The sequence below is a fragment of the Anolis carolinensis genome, unplaced genomic scaffold, assembly GCF_035594765.1.
Source record: "Anolis carolinensis isolate JA03-04 unplaced genomic scaffold, rAnoCar3.1.pri scaffold_11, whole genome shotgun sequence".
Lineage (NCBI taxonomy): Eukaryota > Metazoa > Chordata > Lepidosauria > Squamata > Dactyloidae > Anolis > Anolis carolinensis.
Genome location: NW_026943822.1, coordinates 6993019 through 7005929, shown reverse-complemented (window position 1 = coordinate 7005929; position 12911 = coordinate 6993019). Strand labels below are relative to the sequence as shown.

General features: G+C 42.2%; 1 protein-coding gene across 11 annotated transcripts in view; it reads right to left on the bottom strand.

Moving 5' to 3' along the window:
- Nucleotides 1–12911, bottom strand: part of megf11 (multiple EGF like domains 11) — a 578352-nt gene that overhangs the window by 420576 nt on the left and 144865 nt on the right. Inside the window, exon 1 of one of the 11 annotated variants that reach the window (XM_062963276.1) lies at nt 3596–3851. The exons of the other annotated variants lie outside the window; for them this stretch is intronic. Within the exon in view, the coding sequence (XP_062819346.1) occupies nt 3596–3836 (241 nt within the window). The 5' untranslated portion in view covers nt 3837–3851. Of the gene's footprint in view, nt 1–3595; nt 3852–12911 lie in introns of those variants that run through there. 11 annotated transcript variants of the gene reach the window in all.

Sequence of the window (12911 nt, the reverse complement as noted above, 5' to 3'; positions counted from 1 at the left end):
GGCGTCCCCTCTTTTGCATGAAGTCTCGCCACCCCTTCTATCCTCTCTCCTCTATCCTAACTATGAACTAGATTTTTATTCCACTTTATTACTATCAATCTATTAAATATATTCCATTTTACTTCTAACACACAAGACATTGCATCCAGCTATTGTGCCATGCTGGGATTCAACCCCCGGCCGTGACCCAGAGACAAAAGAGACTTTGGCCATTTCAACATTCTTTATTTGGCTGGCCAGGATAAAACATTTACATCATCCCATCATCTCCATGCTCAGGCATCCAAAGACAAAACTACAAAAATCAGACATCCAAAGACACAACTACAAAACTAGGATCACAGCTATCATATTTATATCTATTCCTTTCTGTATAACTTTTATCCTTTATTTCCCAAGTCAGAAATGTATAGACTGTACTTTTTTCTATCTTATTCTTAAACGCACTAAATGTAAAAAAACTGTCTAAACTGGCTGACTCAAGCCAAAGGCCTATTACTCAAGAATGAATTCTCGGCCTCCCAACAGCTCAACTGCAGCCACCTCAATAGACTTCCTGAAGACCTTCCTTTGTTTTCCTGGAAAATCCTGTTCGTTTGCTTCCAGAAGTAAATGCCTGGAATGTACCTCTTTTGTTGTTTCCCAAAACCCTGCCTTTGTTTAATATAAAACTGGATCAAGAGTCACCAGCATATCTTCACTCTATGATTCCGGGCTTTGCCCTTCCATGGGGGTGGCTCCGCAGCCTCCACTTTAGACTAATCCCGGAGTCGATCTTAGCCAGTCTTTTTTCTAACCAACTGAAGACAGGGATAATCCGGGGCTGTGGTGCAGACGGGAGAGCAAACCAGCTGCAATTAACTGCAATCAATCACTCTGACCAGGAGGTCATGAGTTCGAGGCCCACTCGGAGCTATGTTGCTTGTCTTTGTCCTATGTTAAAAAGGCATTGAATGTTTGCCTTATATGTGTAATGTGATCCACCCTGAGTCCCCTTCGGGGTGAGAAGGGCGGAATATAAATGCTGTAAATAAATCTATATATATAAAAGAGTGATGGAATCCTGGCAACCGCCAAAACAACAAAACTAAACACCCCACAACCTCAAAAATTGACAACACAACCCATCATCCATGCCTCTAGGTTGATACAACAAAAAGAAAAGAAAAATAAAGTCCTAATTAGAGGGAGGGGAAGAATTGTTTTTATCCAATTGCTGCCAGTTAGAAGGCTAAGCTCCGCCCACTTGGTCTCCTAGCAACTCACTCACCCAGGGGACAGGCAGAGTTAGGCCTCACTTAGGCCTCTTCCACACTGCCTATAAAATACAGATTATCAGATTTGAACTGGATTAGATGGCAGTGTAGACTCAAGGCCCTTCCACACAGCTATATAACCCATATAATCTTATATATTATCTGCTTTAACTGGATTATCTGGACTCTACACCTTTACCCTTTACCTTAACTACCACCAGTTCCTCAATACTTTATTTCCCATACCACCATACTTCGCCACAGCAACGCGTGGCCGGGCACAGCTAGTAAATAAATAAAATAATAAATAATCCAAACTGGAACAATGGGAACTTGGTTGTATAAAAACTGTTTTGCACAGCACATGCTCTCTTATGCTCATACTTTTGGAGCAGGAGCCCACAGGCACCACGTCTTGGCCAAGAATGCAACAAAACGCTTCTGTCCTTTGTATTCACTTCCTGGTGAGTTTTTAATTTGGAACTTTGGTTATTAATTTTGGTTAGCACGCTTGCCAGGCAGGCTCTCATTTTTTACGGTCTAAATTCTATATCACTCTCTTTACTTCTCTTTCTCTCTCTCTCTTTCTCTCTTTCCTTCCCTCTCTCTTTTCTTCTCTTTCCCTCTCCCTCTCTCCCTTTCTCCCTTCTATTCCTTCCTAGGACCTGGTAATGTGCTTCTGCAAACCATGGCACCCCTCTAAACCCGATACTTCTCCCATGTGCTGTTTTGACTACAGAAGAATCCACACACAAGGGAGATTTGCATTTCACTGTCATGGCACCTTCACGCCACTTTAAATTTCCTATCAATATTGCAAAATATTAGGCACCATTGAATATTGGAAAACACACTTTGGTGGGACTCTAAGAATGCTTTGCTGTTAGACAGCTCCTTGCACCACACCTCCCAAGATGCCACAGCTACCTGTTTACATTGCACGGTAAAAGACATCTGTAGCCAGCCATCCACATTTGCTGACGTTAAGGACACAGGACCATCATGAAAGTGAAAAACTATGAATTGAAAAATTGCTGTGTTTAACATGTTTTGCAGATTTGATTAGGTATGTATTTGATCAATCCATCCAGCATGATGCCATCACAACTTCCACTGAACTGAAATGAAACCAAACCAAATTCTGAAGTTTTCACTAACATATGCCTTCCACAAGCTGGCAACCTTGGATACTATGGACCACAACTGACATCATTCTTAATCACTGGACATGCTGACTAAGGCTGGTTGATAGGAGACAAAGTCTCCACAAACTACACAAAAGCCTTCCACAATCTGGCCACCTCAGATACTATGTACAGTAGAGTCTCACTTATCCAACATAAACGGGCCAGCAGAACGTTGGATAAGCGAATATGTTGGATAATAAGGAGAGATTAAGAAAAAGCCCATTAAACATCAAAATAGGTTATGATTTTACAAATAAAGCACCAAAAGGGTTGTTGTATGTCTTTCGGGCTGTGTGGCCATGTTCCAGAAGCATTCTCTCCTGACGTTTCGCCCACATCTATGGCAGGCATCCTCAGAGGATGCCTGCCATAGATGTGGGCGAAACGTCAGGAGAGAATGCTTCTGGAACATGGCCACACAGCCCGAAAGACATACAACAACCCTGTGATTCTGGCCATGAAAGCCTTCGACAACACAAAGCACCAAAACATCATGTTATACAACAAATTTGACAGAAAAAGTAGTTCAATACGCAGTAATGCTACATAGTAATTACGGTATTTACGAATTTAGCACCAAAATATCATGATATATTGAAAACATTGACTACAAAAATGCGTTGGATAATCCAGAACGTTGGATAAGTGAATGTTGGATAAGTGAGACTCTACTGTACTACCATGCTCATCATCCCCAATCACTGGAGATGCTGCCTGCAACAGATTAATGGGAGTCAAAGTATCAAATGGAGGAGATTAGAATCAAATTGGAAAAGTCTGCTGTGCCAAAAAAGGCAGCCCGCCTTGTGCAAAGATTTAAAGAGACAGGGTGAACAAAGACTGGGAAATAAATGGGTCCATTTAGTGAATTGAAGGCTCTTTCCTGCCTGAATATTTCTTTTAAGAGAAGAGAGCACTCCAATAAGTAGCTTAGATCAAATGGCAACATGCAAGAGAAGCCCTCCAGGCTGTTTTGAAAACATCAGGATACAGAAATCTACCTTAGGTTCAAGTAAAGACTAAGTATTTCTTTTTAAAAACCTTTAGGTGAGTAGCTAAACAGAGGGAAACAGGTGTGCAAAGAGAAAGGCATGGAGTGCAGAAGATGCTTTGGCAATTTATGCGTTTGCTTTGCCAGAAACGGGGGCTTACCTGAGCAAACGGAACCCACTAAATCATGCTTCTTCTGCATGGATTTATTGCTTATTGTGCACGGCTTGTTTGCAAAGACAGGACCGGAGAAAGCAGCCTCGTGGATACAAGCCGTCGTTGAAGAAGAGGGAAGTGGCAGCAAATCATTTCCCGGCAAGGAGAGGCAGGCTTTCAAGGGCAGGGAATTACACACAGCTGCGCACTGATGCCAAGCGATGGGTCCCAGGTTTGCTGGCTGCATTGGGATAAGGGTTGCTTTACATCTATTTAAAGTTCCACCCCTCTTTGGATGGAACAAGCAGCTCAGGATAGCCAGGCAGCTGTTACTTTCCTATAGAAATCCTAAAGGATTTCAGCATGGGCTCCTAAAGCCTGCTAGTCTTGACAATATACTGCTTCAACAGACCAAACAGGAAGGAAGAGCGTTTTTTGTCAAGGATGTTTACAACGGTGAAGAGATCCATGACTTAAATCCAGGAAGCCAGATTTAGAGAAACTAGGCAGAAACTAAGGAGGAAAGAAGCAACGGGGACATCATTGCGGGGCCCCACTGCAGAACTCCAAGCACAATTGAGGACTTGAGCTTCATCTACATTACCATCTGGATTACATGGCAGTGCAGATCCGGCCTTGAGTGCGGCCCTCCTGGAACAGATGAGCAGCACACATTCAAAAAGGAGAGATGTAGTATTTATTTATTGTGTCAAAAGCAAATGGAGAATACAATTATATACTAGCTGTGCCTGACCACGCGTTGCTGTGGCTAGGATTTAATTTTTCTTTTCTTTTTGTTGTATGAATGTAGAGGCATGGATGAGAGGTTGTACTGTCAATTTTCAAGATTGTGGGGCATTTAGTTTAGTTGTTTTGTCCAGTACCATGATTCCATTACCCTTTTATATAGATAGATAGATACTGCATTATTAGTAATATTACATGCAATATATAATATACTATTATAATCGTGTATTATTGTTATTATTATTATTATTATTATTATTATTATTATTATTATTATTATACTGAATTATATTATTATCAATATTATATGTATATACAATATATTATATTAGTACTAGCTGTGCCCGGCCACGCGTTGCTGTGGCTAGGATTTTATTTTTATTTTCTTTTTGTTGTATTATTTATTATTTATTTATTACATGCATTTATACCCTGCCCTTCTCCCTGAGGGGACTCAGAGTGGCTTGCATTCTGCCACGAGGGCCAACAATAAATATACTATAAAACAAAACAATTAAAACATGATAAAAAGTATACAAAAATTAAAACGCTGCAAGGCAGCGATATTGCACCATCCTCAGTCATTCAATACTGCTACAATTACGTGGATGAGAGGGTGTGCTGTCAATTTTCGAGGTTGTGGGGTGTTTAGTTTAGTTGTTTTGTCCGGTGCCGTGATTCCATTACCCTTTTATATATATAGATTTAAAAAAAACACAAACAAAGTTTGAAACTTGGCATTATACTAAATGTCCTTTGACTAGAAGCTGGCCACTTGGAGTGCCTCTGGTGTCACTATAACAAGATCCTCCATTGTGCATGTGGCAGGGCTTAGACCGTGTTGTAGTGCGTGGTCTGCGGTTTGCTTTTTTCCACACTCGCATGTCGTGGACTCCACTTTGTAGCCCCATTTCTTAAGACGGACTCTGCATCTCGTGGTGCCAGAGCGCAGTCTGTTCAGCACATTTCAAGTCACCCAGACTTCTGTGTGCCTAGGAAGGAGTTTCTCATCTGGTCTCAGCCACCGACTGGGGTTCCGGGTTTTAGCCTGCCATTTTTGGATTCTCGCTTGCTGAGGTGTTCCTGCGAGTATCTTTGTAGATCTTAGGAAGCTGTTTCTGTCGCACCTCAGAATAGTTCACCTTGCTATTGACACCAAGCCACACGCAGAAGATAGTCTTTTGTAGTTTTATTGAGCAAAAGCAGTATATACAGTAGAGTTCCGGTTAACCGACACTCCGTATTATCCGACATCCCAGGCCCCTTGGGAGGCGCTCATGCACGTTGCTAGGTAGCTTGCTATCTACCTAGCAACGCGCACAGGCACCTCCCAAGAGGCAGGGCGGCGAGCAGAGAAGAGCCCATGCGCGTTGCTAGGTAGATAGCAAGCTACCTAGCAACGTGCACGGGCGCTTCGCTAAGCCGAGTGCTCACCGCTCTGCCCCTTGGGAGACGCCTGTGAGCGTTGCTAGGTAGATAGCAAGCTACCTAACAACACGCACGGGCGCTTCCCAAGGGGCAGAGCGGTGAGCACTCGGCTTAAGAAGCACCCCTGAGCGTTGTTAGGTAGCTTGTTATCTACCTAGCAACGCGCACGGGTGCCTCCCAAGAGGCAGGGCAGAAGCGCGCCTGCGTGTTGCTAGGTAGCTTTCTATCTACCTAGCAACGTGCACAGGGCACTTCCTTCAACCGGCTTGATGTATAATAGGGCCTCCCTATTATCCGTTAGATCCAGTTATTCGACATTTGGCCCGCCCGTTTATGTTGAATAACCAGAACTCTACTGTATATATAATATCAAAGCAGGCAAAAATATAGCTTCCAAAGTAGTTGTAAAATAGTCAATAAATCCAATGGTCCATAGGCAAAAAGCAAGAGTGTATTCCCAAAGATACAATAGTCCACAGGTTACTAGGATTCACGAGCAGGAGAATTTCCAAAGCATGAAGACACAGGCCATCCACTCTGGTGAAGCGAAAATTTGCTTTGACAGAGATTCGTCTCCCATCGCACAGATTTAAAAGCAACTCAAAAATGCATTTCTCTTCCCCTCAGTGGCCTCCCGTTTTCCAGCTAATCTCAGGCTACGCTGAGGCATTCCTTTCCATTGCAAACGATCTGCCCAAGATAGCAATGGAGCTTCTTGACTGTCAAGGTCAAACGGTTCATTATCTTGCACCTGAACAGGAGTCTGGGACAAATCCAGCTCATTTCCCATGGGAATGTCTCCCTAGTTTTTGTCTATGACAGGCTGGTTCAAGAGTTCATCCACAGGCTGCGCTTCTGAACCAGCCTGTATAACTCCATGATTTCCCATCCCCATGACATCATCCTGGAATTAATCTTGCAACCCATCATCTGGCTCCTGCATCTGTAACCCAAAATCCCCTTCCTCATCTTCACTCTGGCTCTGCTGCTGTTGAGTCACGACAGTTTCTTGATTAAAGGCATTGGCTTGCTGGCTGATATCTGAACAGAGGATGGGCCGGAGATGTGATTTCCTTGGTCCTTTCATTGCTGGTTGCTACTTCCCAGCGGATATCAAGTGGTGCAATACTGGCTAAACAGTATAATTTCTCCAGCGGTGTAGGACGTAGGCATCCTGTGATAATGCACATGTGTCATAAGAGCCACATCCACTGTTTTAACGTGATAGGATGTATTCCACACTGGGCATGCGTATTCAGCAGAGTAGCAAAGCACAAGGGCAGATGCCTTCACTGTGTCTGGTTGTGATCCCCAGGTCGTGCCAGCCAGCTTTCACATGATAATATTTCTAGCACCCACTTTTTGCTTGATAGTAAAGAAGTGCTTCTTGTAAGTCAGAGCACAGTCCAGAGTAACTCCCAGGTGTTTTCATGTGCTGCAATTCTCCTTCCCAGGTCATTCTCAGAGCTTGAGATGCTTGTCTGTTCTTAAGGTGAAAAGCACACATCTGCATTTTAAATGGATTAGGAATCAGCTGGTTTTCCCTGTAATAGGCAGTAAGAGCACCTCAAGCTGCGGAGAGCTTCTGTTCAACCATTTCAAAGCTCTCTGCTTGAGAGGCAATGGCACAACCTTTAGCATAGATTAAACTCTCTGTCCTGTCTGGCAGTGGCTGGTCATTTGTTTAATTTTTTAAAAAATATTTTTATTGTGCTTTATCTATAGTTACAGTGAAAGCGAGGAAAACAATTGTGTATAGAAAGTGGGATGGAAGTAAAGAACAGAGTCCAAGAAAGACAAGAGAGAGAGAGAGAGAGAGAGAGAGAGACTTCCCATTGACCTCTTGAGAGTTTTAAAATCTTATAGTCTATTTTCATCTCTGGTCTTAACAGTCTTTTTATTTTGATGTGTTTCACATATCAAGTAAGTCTATTGTTAAATTATATCCTTTCTGAATGAAGTTTCTGAAGCCTCGCCAATCTGTTTTTTCTTTTACTTCTCTTAGTCTTTGAGTTAAAGTGTCCATTTGTATTAAATCAAACAGTTTTAGAATCCAATCATTGATGGAAGGTACCTCCTTTTGATTCCATGTTCTAGCTACGGCTAGTCTTGCCGCGGTTCCCATAAAGAATAGTATTTTGTCTTGAATCTTGTTTGTTTTTATTTTTGCATTTGATATACCTAATAAATATGTCTCTGGTGACAAAGGAAACTCGATTCCTAGTATTTATTGTGACGCTTTGTGGACATTTTTCCAGTATTCTTTGATTTTCTTGCATTTCCACCACTGATGTATGAAAGTTCCTACTTCCTTGTTACATTTCCAGCACTTGTTCGTATTGTGTTTATTAAAATTTACTAATTTGGCAGGAGTGAGGTACCATCTAAAAAACATCTTATACCAGTTTGCCCATCTGGCAGTGGTTGATCATTTGTTTAAATATTAAACATTAATGGAGCAAGCATGCTCCCCTGGGAAAGGCCAGTCTTCTGTTTTCGCCATCTGCTTCTCTGACCCTGGAACTCAACAAAAAAGCTCCTGTAATGGGAATGGGAGATTTCAACTATCCTGATATTTGTTGGAAGAGAAACTCTGCCAAGAATATGCAAGTCAATGAATTCTGCACTTGGCTTGCAGACAGTTTCATGGTCCAGAAGGTGGAAGAGGGTCCACAAAGAGATCAGTTCTTTGAGATCATTAACCAGGATTGAGCTGGTGAATGGATTGGAAGTGGAAGGATCCTTAGTTGGGAGTGACCTTGATATCCCGGAATTTGTTATACCGTGAAAACAGGCAGCTAAATGTCATGGGGCACCCATTCTAGAATATTCCACACTGAACATTTAATGCAGTCACTGCAAATAATGAACACCCACAAAAATATGCATTAAAGGTTTTCTTTCATACTTCAGTGCTCTGTAGTTAATGTCATCACCTTCTGGGCCTCAAACGTATTCCTATGTAATCATCTGCACAGTGAAATGGATTTCTTCAATATTGGTTTGAAACTGACTTAAGCGGTTGGGCCCAAAGGCTGGATGGTCATCTGTTAGGAATGCTTTAATTACCCTATATAACAAAACATGGGAAAAATTCTGTTCCTGGTTTGAAAGTATTATTTCCTGTTTAATTGGGTGGTCTTTACTTTGAAAGTACAGTAGAGTCTCACTTATCCAAGACTCGCTTATTCAAGGTTCTGGATTATCCAACGCATTTTTGTAGTCAATGTTTTCAATATATCATGATATTTTGGTGCTAAATTCATAAATACAGTAATTACAACATAACATTACTGCGTATTGAACTACTTTTTCTGTCAAATTTGTTGTATAACATGATGTTTTGGTACTTAATTTGTAAAATCATAACCTAATTTGATGTTTAATAGGCTTTTCCTTAATCCCTCCTTATTATCCAAGATATTCGCTTATCCAAGGTTCTGCCGGCCCATTTAGCTTGGATAAGTGAGACTCTCCTGTAGTTGTTTTACTCCAGAAACTGCCACAAACCATGTTGAATGGATTGAGACTCTATGAGATATGAATTGAAAAAACTATCTCAAAAACTTCAGCAGTTTAATAAACTTTCCCAATTTTTTAAATGATAGAACCAATTAGGGAATGACATTTATAACCCAGGAACAAACATCGTGTTACACAGTGTTACATGCTCTGCATGGCAGAAGGGGGTGGACTAGATTGCCCTTGGGGTTCTCCTTCAACTTTAGGATTTCTTACACCTTTAGCAAACACTCAATGCAGAATTGTTAACGCATGGAGAAATAATTACAGTAAGTCAGGCATTACTTCAAAACATTAATCCTTCGTATGGCACATTCCCTGATGTGTGTTGAAGGATTATTATAGTACGGTGGGGAAGAGGGATCAAAGCAATGCCTTTTCTCTGAGTCATTTTGTTAAAGGTTCCATAAAACGATACGACTGCATTGACAGGCTTAGCGGTTACCTGACATCCCCCACTGAAGAGGCACAAAGGGAACGTCCTCTCTCCAAATTCCTCCAATCCCCAGTTTCAAATCTTTTGTGCCGTCGCCACAAAGTACTTTCATTGATGGAACTCTTTTCACCTCTGGCCACCAACGCGCATCCATCATGTCAGAGTAAAATGAGATTGATGGTCTCCCTGCGATCGGAGGGGCGGTGGTGCAGAGGAAGACTCATCCATAATACAAAACCACTATCCTAAGAAGAGTAGGCCCACCTCAGTCCCAGAAGTCAGCTGAAAAATGACCACGTCCAGAATGGATTGCATGGCGGATGCAAAGGAGTTGTAGCATTTGTCAGTGATCCCTAAAATAAGCCGCTTAAAGAGTGTGCTGCTTCACAATTAGGCTGTTGCAGCCCAGCTAGGTCTTTCTTAGTAGCTTTGTGCACGAGATACAATGGTCTCATCTGTTATTGGCTTCAATGTCATGTAACATAATTTTTGTTCCTGGGTTATAAATTTATTTATTTATTTACAGCATTTATATTCCGCCCTTCTCACCCCGAAGGGGACTCTGGGCGGATCACATTGTACACATATAAGGCAAACAATCAATGCCATAACATAGAACAGAGACAGAGACAGACGCAGGCACGGACGGGCCTCGAACTCATAACCTCTTGGTCAGAGTTATTTGTTGCAGCTGGCTGCTAACCAGCCTGCGCCACAGCCCAGCCTTGCTCTTGCTTTAAGACTTTTAAGTGCATTGCTCTTGTGGATTTAAACCCATTTTATCAACTCTGAACTTTATTTGCTTGTAATTACTTATAACCTTCAATAAACAGCTTGTTTGCTTATACAGTATTCTGGGGCTCCAGTGTGGTTTTAAGGTGCCTACGCAGCCTAGGGATGCAACACTGTGGATGGAGCTGGGCAGAGGGTAAATTCCATCCTTCCGAGCAGAACGGAATAATAACAGCAACGCACACTCCGAAGTGGCGGCTCCATTTGAAGGGGAGCCATTGTTCTTAGGTGTTCATTCCGTTCAATACCCCAGTTAATATCATGTCCAAACAGAGGGTCTCTTGGGGGCTTTTGTCTCTGCAGGAAGAAGCAGATGCCCAGATAGAAGACTCCTTGGAGGTTGGTTAGAGAGGGGGTTTTGCTTGACCTTGCAAAGCGAATTATTTCTGTTGCTGCGCAGCAGAGTTAATAGCATGTGATGAGGGGAGGCCACATCATACAGAGCGTGCCATGATCAAAAGCCTACTTTTAAAAAGTTTTTTTTGGTGGAAAGTGTAAGATTCAAAGCTAATTGGACCTTCTTTCACTAATATACTGCTCTTGATTTCTTTCTATATATATATGAAAAGCAGCTATCTAATTAAATGTAGAGCATTTGAAATAGTGAGGGCCCAGTTTTTAAATCTCTGTTAACGGCACTCTTTGGGGCCTTTGCAGAATGAAGTCAGGATTTCCTTCCTGCTGCTTTGTGATTTCGTTTGCCTTTTTTCTCCCCTGCCTGAAAGCATAGCCCTTTTGTGTGCGCACGTGTGTGTGTATATATTCAAGGCTGCATAGTCTGCCGTAAAAAATAAAATAAAAAAATTCACACACAGACAGCAAGATAATCCAATTTCTATCACTGGTGGGAATCATGCAGATTGTCATTCTCTCCTTCCTTTCTCTTTCGTATACAAATCGGTTGCTGGTTCCAAACGGACAGCTCCCGGGCGCTTGCCATCAAAAGACATTGTGCAGCCATTCCGTCTTTTTCTCCTTCAAGCGTGTGCAGAAAGGAAAAAGGCAGAGAAGTGGAGGGGAATGTGCCGCCTGCTATTAATAGGCACAGGGCCGCATAATGGGCTTTTGCAGGACCATTGTATCAATGGGGCTACTGGAAAGCCTTCTTGGCTTACGTCTCCTTGGCTTTCCTATTTTTAAAGCAACATCTGAAAATCCCAAGTGTTAGGACTGAATGTGTGCAGAGATGCCACAAAGGCAAATAAATGGGTCCAAGAGCAAGTCAAGTTTCAAGCCTCCCTACAAACTGAAGCAACTAAATATTGATTACACTATATAACACGAATTTTATCCTGGGTTGTAATCGCCATTTCCTAATTGGGTCTATCATAAGAACATGGCAAAAGTTTATTAAACTGCAAAAACTTTTGTGTTTGCAGCAGGAACATCCTGCTATAGCACATTTTGCGATAGTTTTTCAATGAATCTCTCACTGAGTCTCAACCAATTCAATCTAGTTTGTGGCAGCCACATAAACAACGTTTCTGGAGTAGAACAACGACTTTATGGCAGCCACAGAAATGAAATTTCTGGAGTAGAAGACCTACTTTCAATATAGTTGAGGACATATTTGTTGAAAAACTAGAGCAAAAAGTGCTGCAGAATGTCTCTTCCACAAAAATATAAACTTTCCCCATGTTTTTATGATAGAACCAATTAAAGGTAAAGGTTTCCCCTGACATTAAGTCCAGTTGTGTCTGACTCCAAGGGTTGGTGCTCATCTCCATTTTTAAGCTGAAGAGCTGGCATTGTCCATAGATGCCTCCAAGGTCATGTGGCCGGCATGACTGCATGGAGCACCGTTACCTTCCTGCCAGAGCAGTACCTATTGATCTACTCACATTGGCATGTTTTCAAACTGGTAGGTTGGCAGAAGCTGGGGCGAGCAGTGGGAGCTCACACCACTCCCTGGATTCGAACTGCTGACCTTTTGATCAGCAAGTTCAGCAGCTCAGCGGTTTAGCTTGCTGTGCCCATCTGGAGAGAATGCTTCTGGAACATGGCCATACAGCCCAGAAAACTCACAGCAACTCATCCCACATCCTTTCTCCTGTCTTTCCCTCTTCTTTCCCCTGTCTTTCCCTCTTCTTTTCCTCATCTTCCCCCCATATTTCTCCCATCTTTTCGCCCATATTTTTCCCATATTTCCCCCCATCTTTATCTGTTTGGAGTTGAGTAGCACCCAACTCCTGAAAACACATTTTGTGCTCTGTTTACATGTGCTGCGGAAACAGAGTCCCACAGGAGTGCCTGTACTTCATGTGATGGTCTCAGTGGGATTTTGTTTCCGAAGCGCATGGAAACGGAGACCAGAATGCATAAGATGACATTCTTGGGGTAAATGCTACAAACTTCATGCTATAATACAAAACACATTTGCCTTCCTTCTGACCCACA